General features: G+C 42.1%; 1 protein-coding gene across 1 annotated transcript; it reads left to right on the forward strand.

The window, feature by feature from the left end:
• The first annotated feature begins 797 nt into the window (after positions 1 to 797).
• On the forward strand, positions 798 to 21,744 carry SLC35F2 (solute carrier family 35 member F2). Its single transcript, XM_005516234.3, has 8 exons — positions 798 to 937; positions 6,857 to 7,032; positions 7,561 to 7,688; positions 12,617 to 12,776; positions 14,396 to 14,552; positions 15,341 to 15,393; positions 16,004 to 16,158; positions 20,380 to 21,744. Exons 1-8 carry the CDS (start codon positions 798 to 800, stop codon positions 20,596 to 20,598), a joined length of 1,188 nt encoding a protein of 395 aa, XP_005516291.2. The 3' UTR covers positions 20,599 to 21,744.
• Positions 21,745 to 22,144: the final 400 nt, after the last annotated feature.

The raw sequence follows: 22,144 nt of genomic DNA on the forward strand, positions 1-22,144 counted from the left end.
CACAGCCGGGACAGTGATAAATATTTGTCCCGACGAGGGCAGAAGATTGCTCTTCCTGGAGACGCCTCGGGGGTTCAGTTCCATCATCTGTGACACATACAGAGCACCATTAGAAGTACTGCTAAAAAGCCCACCAAAGTACGCAAAATGTCACCAGCTTCTCCAGGTGTGTTGCCCTGAGACGTGGGCGAAGACAAGCAGGATGCAGAAAATCCAGAGGCACGGGAAAGAAGCAGCAAAGAAGCGGGAGCTGTAATCGTTAGAAGCCGCGAGGCTGCGCAGAAAGCCGCGAGAAGTTAAACTTGAAGAGTACCCAGTAACTTTTACTCCTGTAACTGGCGGATGCGCCCGAGCTGCCTGCGCACCGACCCGGCTGGGGCTGCCAGGCTCCCACATGCCCTGGAGCTCGGAGCCTGCGCAGGGGCTGGCGGCAAAGCAGCCCTGCAGGGACCCGCACCGGGGCAACTTAGCGGAGAGCAACTTAGCATCGGCGCTGCTAAAGCCCTTGGCTTTTCCCTCCAGCTGCACCCAGCGGCTGGAGGAACCCGCGGGGCCGGAGCGCGCCCAGAGGCAGCAACACCGGCAGAGCTCCGACCCCCCGCCCCAGCAGCAGCCGTGCCCCTCCCGGGGGCGGCCCCTCGGCGGGCACAAAGCGGGGCTCGGCCGTTGCCAGGGAGGCAGTGTGCCGCTGTCCCGGTGCTGCTGCTCGTCCCTTCCGTCCGCCGGGTGCCGCCTGCGCAGCGCCCGCCCTCCATCGCTCGCTGCCGGCGGCCGCGGGGCCGGGGCAGCGCCGCGCCATGGAGGAGGGGGCGGCCGCTGCTCCCGGGGCACCGCCGCCCGCCGCCGCCGCCGCTGCTGCTGTGGCCGAGCCATCGCCCGGGCCCGCCGCCGCTCCGCGCCGGTTGCTGTCGCTGCTCGGGGCCAAGCTCTGCACCTGGTGAGTGCCCGGCCTCCACGTGGAGCCGCGCGGCGCCGGCCTCCCCTCCCGCCGAGCGGGGGAGGGAAGGGAGGAGAGGGGAAGCGTCCTGGCCGCTCCCTTGGGCGGCGTGCGGAGGCCGCTCTGCAGCCGGAGAGGCCGCGGGGTGCCTGGGCCGGAGCGGCCGCCGCGGTGCGGGCCCGGGGTTACGGGCCGGGGGGCGCGGGGCCGAGCAGAGCCCGGAGCCTTCGGCCGGCCCGGCACAGGGCAGCCCGGGGGAGCTCTGGCCGCTGCCCCGGGAGCGGGCGCTCTGATGCCGGGGCTGCTCCGGGAGCGCCGCCGAGCTGCTGCAGCCTGAGGGGGCTGCTGGGCGGGAGCGCTCAGGTTCGCCTCGGCTGAGCCTGGAATTAGCGAGTGACGTTTTGACTCCTGTTGAAGTAGGACTGTGCTCTCACACATAAACACGTGCATTCGGCTTTTTTGTTCTTCTGTTTTCCATTTTTTCTCCCCCGCACTTTATCTGTTTTGTAGTCTTCGATCAGCATCGTTATGAAGGGCAAGTCATGGGGGATAGCGAAGGTAATAGAACAAAATAACTGAAATGAGGTGTGGAGTCCATGAAGACCAATATCCCCATTTCCTCTTTCCATGAATCAGCTTAGGATAGAAACCCGTTCAGATATATCCCTTGAAACATGAGCACTAGTTAAGCATGGAAAACTTGGGGAAAAAAATCTGCCAAGCTGTGCAGCCAAGCTGGTACTTGAGAAGCACCACCTTCCAGGAGAGCAAGGACGACATCCTCAGACTTCTAGGCCATCCACTTACAGCTTCACTTTCCCTCTAGGGAGGAAAACCAGTGCCTGTTTTAGAGGCTTTTTTTCGGCCATAAGTTTGGTCGCTAGTAGTTACTGCATGGGATTTGTCAGCCAAGGGTGCTGGCTTTCCTGCCAATCTTGTGCTCACAGGCTGTAGTCTGGCTGCTGGACTACGTGATGGTGTGTGCTGGCCAAGCAGAGCCTTATTCCAGTGGACAAAGCCTCATCTTCTCTTTTGGTTATAAGTTTTTCTCTTTTTCACTCCTCCTGCCAGTCAGGTGAGGCCCAAAAGGCAAAACAGAAACTTGTTGAGTTGTTCAGTATCCTCACTTATGCCATTAGTTTTGCCAAAGGGTTCCACTATGAGAGTCTATGGAAGGTACTTGAAAGAAAATCAAGAGCTTTCACTGAATTTTACAAAGTGTTGTCTTAGATACTGAACTGATATTTTTTCTTATTTTTTTTCTTCCAGGTGACAGCAGGCTCAGGCACTTCAGTTTTTTCTGAGTCATAGGAAGGTTTAATAGTTGTATGTAATAAACTAGGCTGGGTCTGGGTTTTGTTGTGGGATTTTTTTTGTTTTTTTTGAGTAGAACCATTAGAAAATATATTTCTGGTGCTTTTCTGTTTGCAAATTAAATTGACATCAGTTTCAAAGCAGAACATGGAAAAATTAACTTCTGATGGTACTAGTTCTTAAAAATATATTCTGTTGATATTAGTTAATTGCTAAGTATGTTACAATATGGGTTTGGTCTGAACCTGAATTTTTTCCTAACCACTAGCATGAAAAAGTGAGATTATTGAAATTAAAAGGTCACTTCCCCTCCTGTTTAGGTAGAGTTCAGCAGTTAAAGCTAAGTGCAAGTAAACTCTGTACGTGAACAGTGTTGCCAGGCTTTGCTATGTCAGTATTAGATTGTTGGAATAAATTAAATGAATATTTGAAAAGTTGTATTTAATGTAAGTTAAAATTTCACATTAAAATTACAGGATTTAGTAAATTAATTGCCAGTAAAGATGTTAACTGTGTGTTAAATTTTCTTAAACTTCCTCCAATATAGACTCTGTTTGTATTTTAGTATCTTGGTGTATTTTTTATTCTGCATTTCACATGGAGCCAAGGAAAGCCAGCCTGAGTTTCTCATGATGTTGAGAGCTGCACATTATTCAGTGTTCACTTTAGAACACTTTGTGGCAAACTTTCATACTCTAAAAAGTTCCAAAATTACTTTAGTTTTGCTCAAAACTGTAGATACAGCTAGCTAAGATAGGGTGGCTGAAGGGAGGGGAGGAATAATTACTTAGTAGCTTGCTACCAAGCATTAAAAGCCAACAATAACCCACTGTCCCCCCACTGTAAAACTAAAGGCCTTTTCAGACCACTTACCTTGCATCATCTGAGACTCCAAAGTGAATTAGTCCTTTCCAATGCATTAAAAAAAAACAACCCAAAAAGCCCAGAGAGGATTAAGTTCTGGCATGGAAAAGTTAATAATTAATATATTTCAAAACCCAATCAATTTTTAATGAGAAAGTCACTGTCATCGATTTTCATATCAATACCAAAAGGAATGGAAACTTGTGTCTTTAAAGCATTTTTCTCAGAAGAAATTGTCTTGCAAAATGCAAACAGTAGGATTTAAAGTTTGCTGTCATTTTACAGAGGATGAAATGTATTTTTTTAAGATAAGCTATGAGCCCAGTGCATCATGCCAGGCGTGTGGTGGTCTTCTCAATTTGAAGAAATCAGTTTTGATGCTTTGGCAAATGGTGTGAAGGGAAACCATTGCTGCTTCCTGCTGAGGTTTCCACCTGGTGTTGTGGAGCAGTCAGGGCAAGAGGCTGTCACACACAGCTGAGAAAGCTGCCAGGTATGGAGCATTTTGGGATTCACAGAAGACATTTTTTGAGGGCAGCCTTCCACTGTTGGTGGACTAAGTCTTTCTGTGTGTTTTTTGATGTTAACATTTTGAATCTGTTCAGGCAAGAAAAAACTCCTTGAATTAAAATAGACAAAAATAGAGAAGGGCATGAGGTGTGATGAAGCCTGCTTGCTTTGTCAGAGGCCTTTGTTACAGTAGAAGTAAATGTTGTAGCACTGCCAAGACATACATTAACTAAGTAGCAATGATTGTTAGCGCACTAACCACAGAGAAAACAGTTCTGGAGGTTCTGGACCTGCCTCTCTTCCCAAATGCAGAAATTCAAGGAGATAATTCCTTCGATACTTTAAACTGGGGAAATTTGGTTATTACAAAAGCTGGGCACCAGCTTAGTGGAGTTACTCCACTGCAAGGGGGCAGATGGGTCTGTCTGGTTTTCAGTAAATGATGGTTGAAGCAGCTCACTCAATTGCTAACAAATTTGAATGGCAGCAGGTTTTCCCCATTTTACCCTCTCACTGGAACATGGTTGCGATCCGGTTTGCCAGAACACTGCACGCAGAGTCCAGTCCTTTGCTGTAGAGAAGGTGCTGTAGCTCAGGGGGAGCAAAGTTGCTCCTTGCAACTCATATCCTAGACAAAAATCTTTAAAGCCCTACCACACAGAAGTCCATGTTAAACAAGCCTCCTTAAACAAGTTTGTGGGGTGGTATTGCCTGTGCTTCTGCCCTTCTCCATGGCAACACCCAGGAGGTAGGTGAAGGGGAGTTTGTGTCCAGATCAGGGCTTCTGCCAGCCAAGGCAGCTTTAACCTCTTCTGGTAGCATGTTGATGAGTGCAGTTCGTTTTGTGCAGCACACAGGCTTTGCTCTAGTAAAATTGCAGCAGTTTTGTCCAGTCATGCCTCTATTTGTGTCTGATCCCTACCTCCACATTCTCCTCCCAGCTAGTCCAAATGCAGGGTGAGTTTAGTCCAATGAACTGCTAAAGGCTTGCTGTGTTCCTCATGTGCTGATGAAGAAGAAAAAAAAATCTGCTGGTTTGGGGCAAGAAGCTTTATGTGAATAATAAGTATACGTGTGTTTTTTTAAAATGCCTGAAACCACATTTGTGTATGTTGTTCACCACAGTGTATCTTCCTTTGAATTTCAGTGGGTCTTCTGTCATTTTACCTGCTGCAAAGGAGCCAGAGTTTACAGGGCTGGCAAAGGGCAAGCATCCATGCCTGCTTGAAATTTTAGCTAACCTACATCACATTTGTTCTAATGACAACTGATTAAATTCTTTACATGACCATAAAAATACGTTTCTGCATCAGCCAGAATAATTAGCCAGAATGTGTCTGATTTGTTCACTAAATAGCACAATCAGAGAGTAGACCAGAATATAAAGAAATTAAAAAGAAATCAGTTAAAATATAGCAGAAGTGACGTAGCTTCAAATTTTTCTCCTGCTATTTTTGATGAAAGCCACCCACTACCCCCCCATATGTATTTAGAAATCTGTTTAGAAATGAGAATGTTTTTCTTTCACACACCAGTAAGAATTACTCAGATGAGACTGGATAGTACCTTACAAGATTGTCACATGGTGTATAATACTTAGAGTGTGAATGTGCACCCTTCCTGGGATTGGCAAGGTAAGCTGTAGTAAAGCATTGGGTTCAAATCTCTTGGAAGTACAGCATGGCTGGACTTTGTAGAGATTTGCTGTCTCATCAGAATGGACTTGGAGAGAAAAATGTGCCCAGCAGCATTTTTTAAGTCAGAAGAGCTTGGTGTCAGGCTGAATGAAAACAGGATTCATGCAGGTGCATTAGAGTCTGTGCAAGGAAGATGCCTCCCTTCCAAAAGGAGGGATTGATTGTATGATTGTAGTCGGGTTTAGCACACCCTTCTCATTGCCTGGCAGCTGGATTGCACAGCAGGGTGAGCTGGTATTTACTGAAGTCACCTTGGGAAAACAGCCAGTGTTACTCTCAGGTGGTGTTCCTGACGCAGGGGTGTCCTGCCAGAAGTCAGTGTGGAGAGATGTGGGCACAGGGTCGGTGCAGAATCCTAATGGGGTCCTTTCTTCCCTTGCTCGATTAATTTGAGTTGAAACAAATTAATCAATTGTGCAGACAGTTAAATTGTCATCAGTAGTCTTCAGAGTAAAGAGATTAAATGTGAACTTAACAGACCTGTACAGACAGCACAGGGCTGAGCTCTTGTTGCTTTATATTGTGCATGGGCAGAGGCTGGGGTGGTACAAACCTGCATAGCTCCACTGGCAGGAGAAAGAGAAAGCCAAAAAAGATACATAGAGTTACATGCTCCTATTTGTCTAGGAGCATCTGGAATAGTTCATCTTACATTTGGTGAAGAATTGCTTCTAAAAGAGCACAAGCTTTTTTTTTTTCTTTTTTATTCCCTGCTGGCTGTGGATGGGACTTGAGCTGTAAATGCAAACGTGATCTTACCCAAAATGCATTCTTAACTCCATCCTTAGTTGAAGCAGAACATGATGTAATAGAACTGAAAGAAATCCACAATAAGTATTAATTATAATAATTCTTATTACAAGGAAGGTTTTTTTTGAGGTGAGAACAAGCAAACACTGGAACAGCCTCTGCAGAGATGTCGTGGAGTTCCCATCACTGGAGGTTTGCAAGATGCAACTGGACAGGGCACTAAATATTGAGGCTCCCTTTCCTGTGAAAGATTGGACCAGATGATCTTTCAAGATCCTTCCAAATGGAGCTGTTCTTTGGTTTTATCATTAATACTCCAGCACTGCTCATCTTAAAGTCTCAGCTCACTAAAACTAAGGTCTCAGATGAGCCTGAAGGTAGTTGTGCTTTATCTCCGTATTGTAGATCTTTGTTGACCAAAGTCAGGATGGAATTCAGTGGAGGACAAAGGATTTAACTCAAAACATGCCTAATAATAAGAGTAGGACCTGTTATTGGGTAGAGCCTGACAAGGTGACTTGTTTGAAGATCCTTGCAAGTAACTGCAGTCTTCATGGTGGTTTGAACTGGCCTCTCTTCTCACATGGCTGTCCTGAGGTTAGACTAGACCTTCTCCATACACAAAACCCTGCTTACCTCTAGATCAGGACAACATTGGGAGGGAGTAGAAAACTCATGGTGACAGTCTAGAAAAATGACATTTTCCCTGTAAAACTAGCAAATATTGTTTTAGAAACTTGAATGTTTAATTCTAAGCTTACTGTTTTGTCTTTTATGTTCACAGGTATATTTGGAAAACTATAATTCTGGGCCAGGTGCTCTCCATGTTTATCTGTGGGACTGCTGTTACAAGTCAGTACCTGGCAGAAAAATACCAAGTGAATACTCCAATGTTGCAGAGTTTCATCAACTATTCTTTGCTGCTTCTAGTTTATACAACAATGCTGGCATTTAGGACTGGTATGTGAAATACAGGATGGGAGATTCTGGTGCATCTTTTTCTCTTTCTACATTTTCCTTTCAGAAAATAGACTTCAATACTCATCCTAGTTTTTAAAGTTCCTGCTCTATAGCAACACATGGAAATTAATTTCAAGGTTAAATATGCATTTAATATAATTGAATATAATGAATATAATTCATATCTGTTTCACATTTTGTGCTCTTTGGTTTGAAGTTCTGTGTTATATTAGGAAAAATAAGCTTTGTTGTAACATGCTTTGTTGCCAGAGGCTATTTAGTATTCCTCCTATTCTTATTAATTTCCTCTTTAGACAACTCTAGTCTTGCTGTGTTTTTCTTCATGTGGAAGAATTTCTATGGTTTTCACCATTACATATCCTCCCAGGCTGTGTTTCCTGTTATTGTATCTTAAACAGCGGCAGGCAAAGTCAATCTTGATGTTATTTATGCCTCTAAAAAGCAAAATTCCCATGCAACATTTGGTTGGAAAGAAACAAATATTGATTGTTGCTTTCTTCTAAATAGGCAGTGACAGTCTTTGGCAGATTTTGAAACAGAAATGGTGGAAGTATATTTTTCTGGGACTGGCTGATGTTGAAGCCAATTACGTGATGGTAAAAGCCTACCAATATACAACCCTTACAAGTGTGCAGGTAAGGACTGGTCTCTCTTTTCAAACTGTTGCTTTTATTACAATTTTGGACTGGTTTCTAAAATGAGATTCATAGGACAGACATGGAAGCTATTTAAGCCTGAAAAGAACTTTCCAGTATCTATTTTCTCTCTGCAGTACAGGGAAGAGCGTCCTGTATCATGAAAACGTTTCCAGAAAGCAGAGAAGATTGACTGGTATTACCCTGTGCCAGCTCTTGAGTTGAACCCTAATTATTTTGATAAAAGCACTTCTGAGAGTTTGCTGACAGCCACTCAGTTTTTTTCTCCTGACACAAAATTAAGATTTATGGCCAGATAACAGTCACTGAGTGCAGGTTCTTGCTGATGACAGTGAGGTGGATCTCTTGCCTGGTCCTAGAAGCTGCGGTAGGCATTGTGAGATGTAACCCTGCCTGTGAGGACACACTGAATATCAGCTGGTGTTGCTGTCCATGCAGTGAGGGACCAGCCTTGCGGCTTTTGGATGTGGCAGTTCAGGGCCTTCTCTGGAAGAGGTGGAAGGAAGGTCGGCACAAATAAAGTAATAGTAGATATCCTCTGCAACACCAGTGCTTGATGCTGCATTAGGATAAATCTTACGTTCTGAAAAAGCTCTATAAACAGAAGGGCTAAAGCTGGGGTTTCTTGGTCACCCTACACAGACAAAAGCTGCTGGAAGAGTCAGTGCTTTTCTCCTACCTCCAGTTGCAGCCTCCTGAGCTTGCAGGGCCGAGACTGACTCAGAACACTGAGCAAAGTGGGAGTAAACCCTGCCTTTGGCTATACTATTGGTGAGCTGTGTCAGACCCAAGTTAACTCATTGTGTGACTTCACAGCTACTGTGGGAACAAGGGAGAGGATGTTGCATGAGCAAGTAGGGAATGTGTCCAGGTTGTGCCAGTTCATGCCTGCTGTTAATAGTGATGGGAACCTGTGGCTGGGGTCATGGCCCCACTTACCTAAACTAAAAAAAAAGTAACATAAAGACTTGGCTGTTTGTTGGAAAGGAGTGTTTAGGTGTCAGTGTTTTACAGAGTCAAAGTGATAGGGGTTAATATTTAAGAGAATTACCTGTAAAGCAATAAACTCTTGCTCTTGCAGTCTGGGCTCCCTTTAGGGAATTGCAGTAAACTTTCTTTGCACTGCTGAAGACTGGTTGTATCTCTTGGGTTGTTTTGTCACATTTCCAGTTCATACTTATGTATTATGACTCTTAGGTCTTTAATCTCCTTACAAGTAATGCCTAAGAAATCAAAGTTTTAAGAGTGACTTGTTTCAGTCTCAAGATCAAGCTGGTGAGACACTGTTTGACCTTGTACTTTACAGCTGAACAAGCCAGGACTTTGATCCAAGTACTCAGAAGTAGTAAAGCTATTCCCATGATTTCTTCCATAGAAATTAAGAAAGAATAGATACAATAGATTGTCCTGTCCAGTTGCCAAAAACTCAAGCATTTTCTGAATCTTTTTTCTGTTGTGGTAGCCTTGTGACTGATGCTGCTTTGTGTCAGTTCAGTAATTAGGATTTTGTTGCAATTGCCTGTTGTCCTGAGGTTTCTTGCACATTCTCTGAAGACACCAGTTTCTCACCATTGTCAGATATGAGATACAGGAAAAAAAAAACAAAACCAAAAGCTTGTGATTTGCTGTAGTGCAAGGCATTTTCTTTTTGTTTTTGGCAAGCAATTTTCCAGCTACTTCAGTACCTGTGGTTCAGAGCACCCAGCCTGATGGCCTGTCTGCACTACTGGCTGTTAGTGGATGCCCAGGGACCATAAAAAAATCACAGGGGTTTATGGCACCTTCCCAAGTGCAGTGTAATCATTGTTCAATGATTGAACAATGTCTGGCTGGAGCTTCATCTCACCACTATGAAACGTAGCTTCAAAGATAATTTTTTCTCAGCTCAGCAAGGAACTTCCATGTATTTTCTCACACACACACACAGGCAGAGCTGGCTTCCCCTTAGTTATCAAATACCAGCATTTTACAGGAGGGGTTTGTAGATTTTTAAGTGATAACAGTGGGATGGCAGCTCTCATTTTTTGGTAAATACAGAAGAAGACTTTGGTCCACAACTGAACTGTTTGGCTGTGGCTGAGGCAGTGCCACTATACTCCTTGCTGCCAATATCTTTTTTTCCTGTGGCAGGGCTTGACTGTACTGCAGTTTGACCATCTATTATGGCATGAAGCTGAGTTGGGAGAGGTTCTTCACCCAGAGGGTGTTTGGGCACTGGAACAGGCTCCCCAGGGCAGTGGTCACAGCACCAGCTTGACAGAGTTCAAGAAGCTTTTGGACAACAGGCACATGGCGTGACCCTTGGGGTATCCTGTGCATGGCCAGGAATTGGGCCTAAAGATCCTGGTAGGTCCCTTCCAGCTCAGGATATCCTGTGATAATAATTCTGTGATATATAGCAAAAAAACCAAGCAGTATAGCTGTGGCGTGTTTTTGACATGTTATTCGGCACATTTAGCATTCACTCTGTAGATAATTCAGACAGAAATGTTTTTTGGGCAACTATTGACAGATTGTCAGCTGATGGAAGAGTGCTGGCCTCAATAGGAGAAAATATAGGATGAGCTCCTGGGGCTCAGCTGGAGGCTACCCTGAGGGAGTCTTGTGGGGAATCAGCACAATGAGCAGTTGAGCTTTCTTGCTTACAAAGCTGTCTGAAGCTGGCAATTATAAGCAAACCAATGATCTCCAACTGTCTATGATAATTTATTAACCATGTATTAAAACATCTTTTAATAATTTACCCTACTTTTAAAACCTCTCATAAACAATGTGTGGCCAAAGTATGGCTTGAGTCAAAACATTGGTAAATCAAATCCCCCTTGTTAAAAATACAGGCTAGAACTGAGTAAGATGAGAGTTTGAAGAGGCTCTACTGGAAATGGTAGTCAGTACCACAGTACTGCTGTAAATGTTGTAAAACCTCAATAAATGAACTTTATTATTTAAATTGGTTCCATTGATAAAATTCATAGTGATATTACGTCTGCTTTGCACCTCTTTGATCTTGATCCTGTGCAGAAGAGCTCTGTAATGTACTAGATGAAGGGAAAGTACGATCCAGTAGTTGGAAATCTGATTTCATCTGTCTGTAATGGAGGGTAATTGTCTCCTGGAAGAGATTACCAGAGTGTGTTCTTCATCATTTGGTGCTTGTGTGTCCTGGCTGCAAGTCCTCCAACCATGGTGCTGTGGTTCTACAGTGTGTTCTTCGTCTGGATGCAGCAATTCCCCATCTGGCATTACTGAAAAAGCTTCTGGCTCAATATGTACTACTCCCTTACATCCTAATTAAGATTTTTTTAAAGGCTTTCTTTCTGATTGGGTTGAAAAACTGCTTGGAGGTTGGAAGGCTACATGCTAACATCTCAGTTAATGGAAGTAAAAGCTTACTTATTAGTAGAAGAGGTGTCTACCACCAGAGGGGTAAAAATTTTGCTTTGTAATGCTTGTAGTATTTCTTGTTGTTTGATACTAATCAAAACAGTAAAATTTAAAGGAAACGTTAGAGATTTTCTCGAGTCTAGACTAATGATAACATAGAGAACAATACCTGTGATAAGACAGAAAGTCACAGTGTGATATTTTGTATGGTGTAAAGAAGTTGTATGGTGTATTGAAAGACTTGGTATCACATATTGGGACTTAGGTAGTTGTAATGCCTGATAATACAGCCTGAAGTACTTTTACACTTCATAGACTTTACAAACTGGACAAGCTGGAGGCAATCCAAGGAGCAAAGACAAATAGATGGAAGGATTAGAGGCACTGTTAGGATTTAATCTTTAACAGCTGCTCTTAGCACTATGCTTGTAAGACTTTACTATGTATAGTTATGAACAAGTAAAACCAGACTTACCATTAAAATGTTAGCAAGTTTGGTTGAAGCCCTTGTGGACAATGGCAGAGCACAGAAGTTGACTGCAGTGGTGCACTGAGGCAGGCAGAGTCTGGAAATGAACATTAAGAACTGAGAGCTCTGATTGCAGGGATTATGTCCCAGTCCTACTGATCTGGACATATTTTGTTGGGGCTTCAAGAGGCCAAGTTTTAAGGGCTGACATTTGAGAGTAATTTCTGAGGCATCTTTGGGAAGTTGACTATATGTGCTGCTCTAGGCTGTTCCCTTATGTAGTTCTGTGGCACTCTACTGAGACAGTCAGAAAAGACACATTTTCTTTCCTTTGACAAATTCAGAAACAAAATCTATTTCATTGAATTAAATATTAAACCAATTATGATTAGCACAGTGATCTTGATGGTATTTGGTTATTTTAGATGAATATACCTGTTTTATGATGCAGTGTATATTCTTCTGTATTAAGTATACAGCTAACTCTTGAAACTTCCTGTACTAAAGAATAGGTGAAAGATCCTTGGAAGTGTCCAAGGCCAGGTTGGAGTGGTTGAGTGGAAGGTGTCCCTGCCCATAGCAGAAGTGTTGGAACTAGATGAACTTTAAGGTCTCTTCCAATCCAAGCAGTTCTGGGTTTAACAGCGAAGCAAATATATATATAAACATGTAGAGAAAAAATAAAGAAAGGTAAGTCAGAGATTTACATGTGTACATGAATCCCTGGGGAGCAATGCTGTTTCAGAGCAACATTCTAGCATTCATTTGTGAAGCTGCAAAGATTGATTAGATCCATCATTAGAAGAGTTTCTAAATCAGTGATTTCCTACCAAGAGAAAGTGGACCCCTGCTCCAGCTCCTCCTTCACTTGCAAAATGCTTTTAATGGTTAAATGTTGGTCTCACCCCTCTCTTAAACAAATCAGCTGGGGCTGTTTTGCAGGTTTCCATAACATCTGATGATTGGAAGTAAGATCCTGTGCATTTGCTTTCAGGATGTTGCAGTCCAGATTTGGGGTGGGTTTCTAACTCAAACAATTTTTCTGTACACACAGCTCCTGGACTGTTTTGGGATTCCTGTGCTGATGGCTTTGTCGTGGTTCATTCTCCGAGCAAGATACAGGCTGATACATTTTCTTGCTGTTGCCATCTGTTTACTGGGTGTGGGAACAATGGTGGGTGCAGACATTTTGTCAGGGAGGGAGGACGGTGAAGGTAAGAAGTCCTTTATTCTGCGGGGTAAGGGCAGAGAGATGGTTCCTGCTGTGGACAGGAACTTCTAAAGCAGAAATAGTAGCAGATACAGTTCTGTTTTAAAAGAGAACATGTTGCTATTTTTATTTCTTGTCCAGGAAGAGGAGTTGTTGATTTTTTGGGGACCTGTGGAATTTCTTTGCTTGTATGTTTGGATATTTCTTCCACCTTAAGAAAACCAAAACAACCCACTTGTGTTAAGCTTAAATTTTGCTGCTGTTCATTAGACGCTGTTGTGGAAAATCCCATTCCTGAAAGCTTGTCCACTTTGACCATGAGGTTTAGCAGAAGAAGCTGCCTCTCCCTGCAAACTGTGTCTTGTTTATATGGTATCTACCTGCTGGCAGCCAGACTTCTCTGATTTTCAGTTTTCTCTGGCTACAAGTACCACATAAAAAGTTGCTCACAACAGCTGACTTCTCGGAGTTCTCTTTGGCAGACCCAACAGAAATGGTCCATGTGTCCCCAGGGTCACAGTCTGGAAAGCAGGGGCTTGCTGTGGGAATGCAAGAGGAGGTGGGGCTGGATGCCAGGATTCCTGGGACCTCTGTGAGGGAAGCTGGGCTCTGGGGCCAGGAGCCAACAGATAAGGGCAGGTCTTGTCTTCTCCATGACAGAAGCCTAAATCAACCCATATCACAATGACCTTATTTTGAATAGAAATTTTGAATTTTCAGAGCCCGAGGGTATGAGAGAGGGTAAATTTCAGGGCATTGCCTTCATCAGGCAGCACAGAGATTAGACTGTGTGGTGTTATTTTGGGGCCTTACTGTAGGTAAGATGAGACAAACTGAAGTTTAGCTTTACTGCTATGTGGTACAAGTAGCTTGGAGGGAGAATATTTCCCTGAGACATTAGGCAGTTGTGCTTTATTTGCTGACCTGGGGATCCTTACTGCTGCTTACCTTCATATTTTAAACATAATTTCTTAGTGATTGCTTAGGGAAGGAAATTTTAAACCAATCGAAGGATTTAAACAGCAGTGATCCTCTTGTTATTTAGCTGATGCACAGAGACATTTAATGATGAGTGATTGTAGCATAGGGAGTCCCATTTGCAGTATAAATACACTGCAGCAGGACACATAGAACCATCTGTCTGCAGGGCCCACTTAGGACATGTCATAAACCTGAAACTGAGTCTGGGTCCCTCCAAAATCAACAGACTGATTTTAGCAAGCCTTGAATCGGGCCTTACTGCAAAACTGGGGACAATATTCTTGAAATGCAGAGAGCATCTGTAACTCTCATTCCCTCTAACTTTAGGAATTTTGCTCAATTCCCTGCAGTGCCTGAGGTCACCAGAAGTTGGATTGGACCAGATGATACAGAAGTGTCTTGGCGGGGATGAGATGTAAATGCTGGGTTTAGCTCACTCCACACAGTGCAGGGTGAGCTGAGCAGGCAGCAGAGCCTGCTCAGACACTCGTCTGCATGCACAAGGAAGGGTTTCCTTCCCCCACTTCCCCTGGAATGAGCTAGGAAGATAGAGATGTTCAAGATAAACTTGCTTGCTTTTTTAAGGAAAGTTAAAAAGTGTTTGCGGCATTACCCTTATTGTGGATTAATATTTCTGTACAGGTAGTGACGTGGTGATTGGAGATGTCTTAGTGCTTCTTGGTGCTTCTTTGTATGCCATTTCTAATGTGTGTGAGGAATACATTGTGAAAAATCTGAGCAGAGTGGAGTTTCTAGGAATGGTGGGCTTGTTTGGGACTATTATCAGCGGTCTACAGCTGTAAGGATCTAATATTTATTTTAAAACTAATTAAGAATATACTATAGATGATTGCTTGTATACCCTGAAATGATGTTATTAAATTCTTTGTTGCATCTTTATTTGGCCTATATGGGAGTCTTTCCACTTGAATTGATTTTTGTTGCTGATCAGCTTCTGTTTTATATCCATTTCATTTGCACTACTCCTATTACAGCAGTTCTAAAGCTGAACTCCTGCAGTTGAACACATAGGATACTTGGCTGTATTTTTGATTTTGCTGATGTTTGTGAGGACACTCGGTATCAGCTGAGGACTGTTCATAGGAATATATTTCTTAATGGATTTTCTCTGTGGAAAAGATTAGGAAATAATTGTTAGCAGGAGATTGTCCTTAATAAACTCAAGTTTAAAATGAAGCCATGTATACTCTTACAAATAACCACATTGGAGTAACAGACTAGATGCACTTAAGTCTGTCTGATGAATTATATAGTCCTCATTTCTCATCATAGTCAATAATTTCCTCAAATGGTGTATAAAATAAAATTGAATTACTGATGGATTAAAACACCTGTGAAGAAGGTATAAGAATTAAATAACAGTGCTCTTGACTTTCAGGCACTTTAATTTTCATTGTCTTTTTTCATGCTTGTTAGATATTTGAGCTAGTATCACACAGTAAAATTTGAAACAAAAAAAATGAATGGCTTATAAATCAAAATGTTTCTTATATATTTGGTAATTGAATTCTCTATTTTGATATTTTTTTTCTTTTTTACTGTATTATATCTTTTCTCTAACTCTAGAGCCATTGTGGAACATAGGGAGCTAATGAGAATTCAGTGGAACTGGAAAGTTGGTATGTTTATGACAAAATAATGTGCATATTACAGAACACTGGAAAATAAATAATCATTTAGACAATGGTGGGGCTTTTCCTTTCTTTCTCTGAATAAAAAGCAGCATTAATATTATATTTCACAAGTTTATTTGCTTCAACCTTTGCAGCTCAGCAAAGAGAGAGGGTCTGCAGGATTGAACATTAAAATAGGTTTTGCATTTTACATATAACTTGAAATAATTTTTCAAAATAAATTGAAATAAATGAAAATGAAACCTGTTTAATTACTTTGTGCTTGTCGTTGAAACACATCACAAGAACATTTTTCTGTTGTCCTTCCAAAATGAAGTACAGGAAAAATTGACACATTTCAACATGAACAGAACTAAATGCTATCAATAAGCTTGGCTCTAAATTTCTTCAGTCTGCTCTTATGTTATGTAGGACTTTCTTGTATAGATACAGTAATTCTTGCAATACAAGGTAATCTTCCATGCTTCTCTTACGTGTACAATCCCGTATCTTTTAGGAGATAAAAATGCATAGTTTTAAAGCATCTGAAGAATATCAGTGGTCTATAAAATCATAGTTCTGTGCCTGAGGAGTAACTTGTCACCTTGTTTCACAGCACTACTGTTCACAGCCTTTGCCCTGTGCATGTTTGGGCTGTACAGCTTCATGCCAGTTGTGATTAAAGTTACCAGTGCAACCTCTGTCAACCTGGGGATTCTGACTTCAGATCTCTACAGTCTCTTCTTTGGGCTTTTCCTGTTTTTGTACAAGGTGAGTACATTCATTCCTTCGCTTTCACATTCTTTCAGTGATGTTTCTACTCCAAAATTATGAACAAAGTGTAATGTTCTTGAAAGCCCTGGAACAGTCATTGGCACCTGCCCATTTCTGCAGCTTTTATCATTCATTTTTGGCAGGTGTCAGTCAGGAGGAGTCCTGTTAGTTAATGACAGAGCCTCACACCATTAGCCAGAGAGCCATTTTCAAACCATTTCACACTTGAAGGAATAAGTTAATGTTAAGAGATAGTAAATTATTTCCTGAGGTGTTCCAATAATAGAGTTTTCACTGAAAGCCCTTTGTGGAACTGTATGTTAGATCTGGTTCATTACTCCAGGTGTCCAGGGAGGGGTTTTCAATCTCCCTGTCCTGAAAGGCATTAGGTGTCAGAAAGAGGACCAGTTTGGTTTTCAGAAAATAATGTTTTCTTTCAGAAGTTTAATCTGTTCATTACCAACGTTTTGGGATGAGAATCAAGCTGTCTTAGAGGTGCTGCTAAGGAGAGACTAAAGGATCTGGAAAAAATACAGATAAATGTACTATTCTATACGTTCTCCACAAGGCAGTTACTTTTATTGTGCTCTAGATATTTTTGGCAGTGTCTGATCAAGCTAAATGACAGTGCTAAAAGGATTTGATTCCAGCCTCCACTTTTCATCCAGAATCACTTGTGAGAACCTAGCTCATTAAACTAATTGGAGTAATTGAGTCAGCCGCTCAGTGAGTGGAAGAACTGAGTGAGAAGCTTGTGAACTTCACTTAGGAACTTAATTTGTATTATTCCATGTGGTTCCTTTCTCTTCAGCCAGAAGCTTTTAGGTCAGATTTGTTTTCTGAAAATGAAGGCAGTGTGGAGTCTGGTAATGGTAGCTGATAGGTAATGGTAATCTGACAGCAGCTAGATTTTCCTTTTCAGGAGTCTCTTAGCTCAGCTTTCCTCCCTGTTTTGGGTTCCAAACTACAAAGCATCCATTAAAAATGAATGCAGGAAGCAAACCATACTTATGGTCTAACTTAAATTAACTAATTAAATCTTTTCTAAGTCACTTCCAAATGTGGATTTTGACACCTAGATAGCTTAACTCGAGAAGTGATTATAAATTTATATTCGTAATAGTGAAGAGGAAGAAGACCTCTGGAAGGAATATATTGAATTTTTATTTTTCAGGTTTTTAGCTTATTTTTGGAAGAGTTTTTTTTGGGAGCAGGCCATCTCATAATTGCTAACAGCAAGGTATTCTGGTTCCAAAAGGAAAAATGAATAGGCAGAGACTTTGGGATTGTGTTGAGAGAACTTCAGATATTTATTGAAATAGGAACATGCATCTGGGGTTAGAAACAATGAAGTAACGAAAAGGGGAGCAATAACAATGCTACATCTTTCATAATCAGAGTATCTGAGGTAAGTTATTATCTCACCTGTTACCTGGGATAACCAGGAATGAAGAGAGTCTAATTTTGACATGACTCTTAGCAGCAGAAAATCTTACTGCCAAGTTAACCATATATTTTCTTTACCTACGGGGCAAAGAAACCAAGTAAGATGTTTGCTGGATTAAAAAGCACTCTGGGCACAGGAATCTACAAGCAAAAGTACAGAGAATTGCTCTGGATTCCCTGTTATCATGTGATACTTCACAAAAAGCTTTGGCAGGCATGGCTGGAGTGGAGAGAGCCACAGAGAGGTCTGAATTGCCATGGTTTGAGCCTGCTCTGAAACAATCAAATGGAAGGACCACGATCAGTGGCTACAGCAGAGACCAGGCCCAGGAATTGATAAAGTTTTGACTTGTGCACAGTCTTTTGCTAATTCACTTAACTTTTCAGCCCCACCAATGTCTGTTTTAAATGAAATGTGAATTTTTCATGCCTGTTTTGAACTCTTTAATTTTTTTTTCCTTTTACTCCGTAATGAATCCTCGCTGTGCTTCCTAATGAACTCATTATATAGATACCTGTAATCCCTCAAGAGATATTGAAAAAGATCTTCACATGCATTAGTTGTATAAATTGCTGTAGAAGGGAGTACACTGCAGAAACAGACACTAGATGGTGATACAGACCTCCAGTAACATTTAAAGTACTCTCTAGGCTCAGCAGTGGGAATGAGGGTATCAGCTGCACAAAATATGATTGAAATCAGTCTCTGAAGCAATAAAGTTGTTGCAATATTTGAAATTAAAAAAAAAAAAAAAGAAAGAAAAACCCCAGGAAAAAACCACTGAGTTCTCCTCAAAAAGAAAAAAAGAGAGTGTAGGCCTGATGGGTAATGCTCACCTGTGTCAATAAATCCAGAAGTACAGGCAGGCCTTGGGTCACAGCTACACTGCAACAGCTTTGGCACCCTGCCTGGTAACTGTATCCACTCCTGGAGGAATTGCCTCATCCGGATCAGAGACACCTCCAGCCTTGTGGGCACTGCACTGCGCTATGAGAGGGGTCTGCAGTTCCTGTGACTGCACAGCCACAGGTCCTTGCACACAGGCACACACTCACTCAGGGCCTGAGGCTGGAGAATTTGTGCAGGTGGTTGGACACCAGGCTCTGCCCATTAGCTGGGAACAGCTCAGCGAGAGGTATGACCACAGGGGATCCTGCTGCCTCTGGTGGGGCTGTTCAGAGCTTGATGCTTCCTCCTGTGGGGAGCGAACACTCGGATCCAAGCTCCTCCCGGCAAACAGCCACCAAGGTGAGGAGGGAGGGCACTTAACATAAGGCTGCTGTGTTTCAGCCTGGTTTTCCTTTTGTGTGTTGCCATCCAAGTGCTTCCAAGCCAAGTGACTGCCAGCTAGGAATTGCGATGCCTTAATTGTAGGTGCCTCAGTCTTTTTTGGAGAAAGTTCACTGTCTAGGTCCTACCATTCATTTCATCCCGATAAACATATTTTTCAAGCATGTCTAAGGAAGCTAAATAAGTTAGAGGATATTGAGGATATAGAGGATAGAGGTGTGCAGGATATGCTGTGTCCTTCCTCCTAGTGTTTAATCAGTGTGGTTTGACAAAGGGAGTTTGGAGGATTTTAATAAACATGCTGAAAAGCGTTCCTGGATGTAGATAACTTCAACACTTGGTATTATTGAATCTGGTATTATGAAGTAAGTATTTGTCTTTCTGTCAAGGTGGATGAATCTTGGCAATTACTGTAATTTTAACAGGCAAGTGAACAATAGAGTTCCTGATGTACCTCTGCAATTTGTATTCTAGCTCTCACCACTCTTCACAGCTTGCAAATGCCTATCTTGTAAAAGGAGCCCCAGCATCTGTTCCCTCAAAGACCTGTTTGGTGTGGAGAGCATACTGGTTTTGATCCAGCAATAGCACTTATGTAGCCCTGCAGATGGTTAGGAAATCTGTGCAGAGAACCAGCTGCTCTGGTGACTTGCAATAGCACAGTGATTCATCTCTTGCCAGAACCTGAAATACTTGCATGTGCTGGATCAAAATTCTCTTAGGGGTAGAATGTTTCAGTATTCATGTGTGTAAAGAACTTTCATTCAGTATAACTGTGTTTACACCATTTGTTCTCTCTTAAGATTCTTGTATGTAGACCCGAGGAAACTCCCTGTCCAACAGTCTTGGGAATGAGATGCAGAGAAAATCAGCCAGTGGCCCAAGTCTTTAAGTAAATAGAGCTGTTGAATTTCAGTTTTCAGACCTGAAAGGGTAGCTTTCACTGATGTCTAGAGAAGGCTGACCTAGAACAGAGGCTAGACAGAGTTAAGAATAAAGTAGGTATTTACTGAAAAGCTTTAAAGGATACACCTTGGGCAGTACAAGGGCCTGGCCAGGCTACATGCAAGATGGAGCTAAAATGGTTACAAAATGGGTGACTGGTCACGAAGTCTCACATTTTTATAGGTTTTGGTCGATCTGCATATTGGGGTTAATTGTCCAGTTAGAGCTTCAGGTTATGAAGTCACATCCTCCTTGTTTTCTCTCTTCAGTCCACTGTTATTTATGCTTTTGTGGCTGAAACCTATAACAATTGTCCTTGGTATCAAACTAGAAGAAGAATTGTTTTGTCTACCTACTCTGTGAAGAGAGCTCACTAACACTTCATATGAAGCTCAAAACTACACACCTAGGCAGCACAGAATCTGAAAAATATGAAAGCTAAACTTAGGGCATCATCGTGTCCTTGAAACAAGGCAGCATTGGCATGTTCTTGATACCAGGCAAGACTTAACGCATCTCTTTCTCTCCTCTGCCAGTTTTCAGCTCTTTACATCGTGTCCTTTGTTGTCATCATCGTGGGCTTCATCATGTACTGCTCCACTCCTACTCGGACGGCAGAACCCGCGGCCCTGCCGCAGCCCAGCAGCACTGGCCTGGACAACGCTGCCCTAAAGCTGGAGGAGAGCGACAGTGAAACCCCAGCTGTAACTGTGCAGTTCACAAGAGGAGAAACGGTGGTGGTCAGCACTGATTAAAGAAATGGCAGCACTTCAGAACAGAGCTTTTTTTTTTAATTGCCAAATTTCCCTCAAATATTAATCCAGACAACTATCCTACTGCCAAGGCACATGTCACACTGTGCTGGGTTTAATGCACTTGATAGACTTTTAAGGCCAGATCCTCAGTCAGTGAAGCTGTATTGATTTGCCCTTCCAGAAAATCTGGCCTTTAGACAAAGACAGATTAGTATTTATGTGGAGTCTCTGGAAAGTGAGAGACTGTTATTTTTAAGTGCTTAATTAACTTAACAACAAATGCTTGGGGAAAAAAACTAAGCCAAAGCGAGCTCCCAGGTCACTTAATAGGGAGAAAATATGTTTTATATTGCATTAGGGACCTAAATCTACACAATGCTGTCTGAGGGCTTCATGGTTTCCACCCCTCAGTGCCGGATGTCCTCAGATAGCATGTTGTAAAAGCTGCTCAGCTTCTTGCAGGACCTGGTTCTGCAAGCCATAGTACATTCATACACCTTCTATGTGCCAGTGGACTTCATTCCTCTAAGGAAGGATTTGCTGCCTACATTCCAACTTAATGTTCGTCTCTTCATATTGCTGCACTCCCCGTCACTGCTGGGGCTGCTACATGTGTTTTATTTTGAATTTTGTTGGTATGGGAAGTTTGAATATGTGTTTTTATAGTTCTTCCTGTTTCTCTCTCTGGCCTTTTGTTCAGTGCATTCCCATTAGCTGTGGGGGAGGCAAAGTTAGGCTTTTCTTCTCTTTGGTAGAACTGAAAGTTGGGGTTCTTTTTCTGGATGAGAAAGCAAAAAGGTTTGAATGGAAGTTCACTTCTCAGTGAATTTCTCCCTGAAATGAGACATATTTCTGCTGAAAAGATTTGTAATAAAATTGGCATTTCTTCAAAAAATTGAATCATCTAAGCCAACTCTCATGGCAACAGTAACAACATAATATCCAAAAGGTTAGGTGCTTTTAATAGATACACTGGCAATTTTCCTACCGTTCTTTATATTTACAACAAATGTTTGAAAAATATAAGGCTGCAGTTTTAAGATCTGTAAAACCATACTGGGGTTTTATTTTATTATATATTTTGTACAAGCCTTCAGAGCTCAGGTGTGTGAAGTAAAAAAAAGAATAAAGTATTTAGCAGCTGGAGAGTTGGTTTTGGTTTGCTTATTTTTTAAGCTAGGATTTCTTTACTGCTCAAAATTGTATGATTAATTTTGCCAACCAAATAATCCCCTTATTGGCTAAGCTTTGCTCTAGAAGGAAATATGATATTTTCTGAAGGTACTGGTGATCAAATGACACAGACTCAGTTTGTTCTTCTGGTGTAGTTTATTCAAGCAAAATTTTCCAGGAAATATTTTACCTGATTATTATTTAGCAATAGGAAAACAAAGTTTCAACAGATACTATGGAAATAATCACTACTCTTTCACTGTATAGCTCATGCACAGAAGGGTGAACAGGTGCTGATGTTATATGGAAAACATTTGGGTCCTCTCCTATGTAGAATGCTTCTTTTGAAGGGGGAGATGATATTTATTTTGCT

The sequence above is a fragment of the Pseudopodoces humilis genome, chromosome 2 (genome assembly GCF_049639895.1).
Source record: "Pseudopodoces humilis isolate 2021_Gansu_Grassland_sample_001 chromosome 2, ASM4963989v1, whole genome shotgun sequence".
Classification (NCBI taxonomy): domain Eukaryota; kingdom Metazoa; phylum Chordata; class Aves; order Passeriformes; family Paridae; genus Pseudopodoces; species Pseudopodoces humilis.

Coding starts and splice junctions, on each gene's coding strand:
- SLC35F2 (XM_005516234.3), top strand. CDS start 798: ATGGAGGAGGGGGCGGCCGCTGCTCCCGGGGCACCGCCGCCCGCCGCC. Junction 7,033..7,560: donor AATGCTGGCATTTAGGACTG/GTATGTGAAATA, acceptor TCTTCTAAATAG/GCAGTGACAGTCTTTGGCAG. Junction 14,553..15,340: donor ATTATCAGCGGTCTACAGCT/GTAAGGATCTAA, acceptor CTCTAACTCTAG/AGCCATTGTGGAACATAGGG.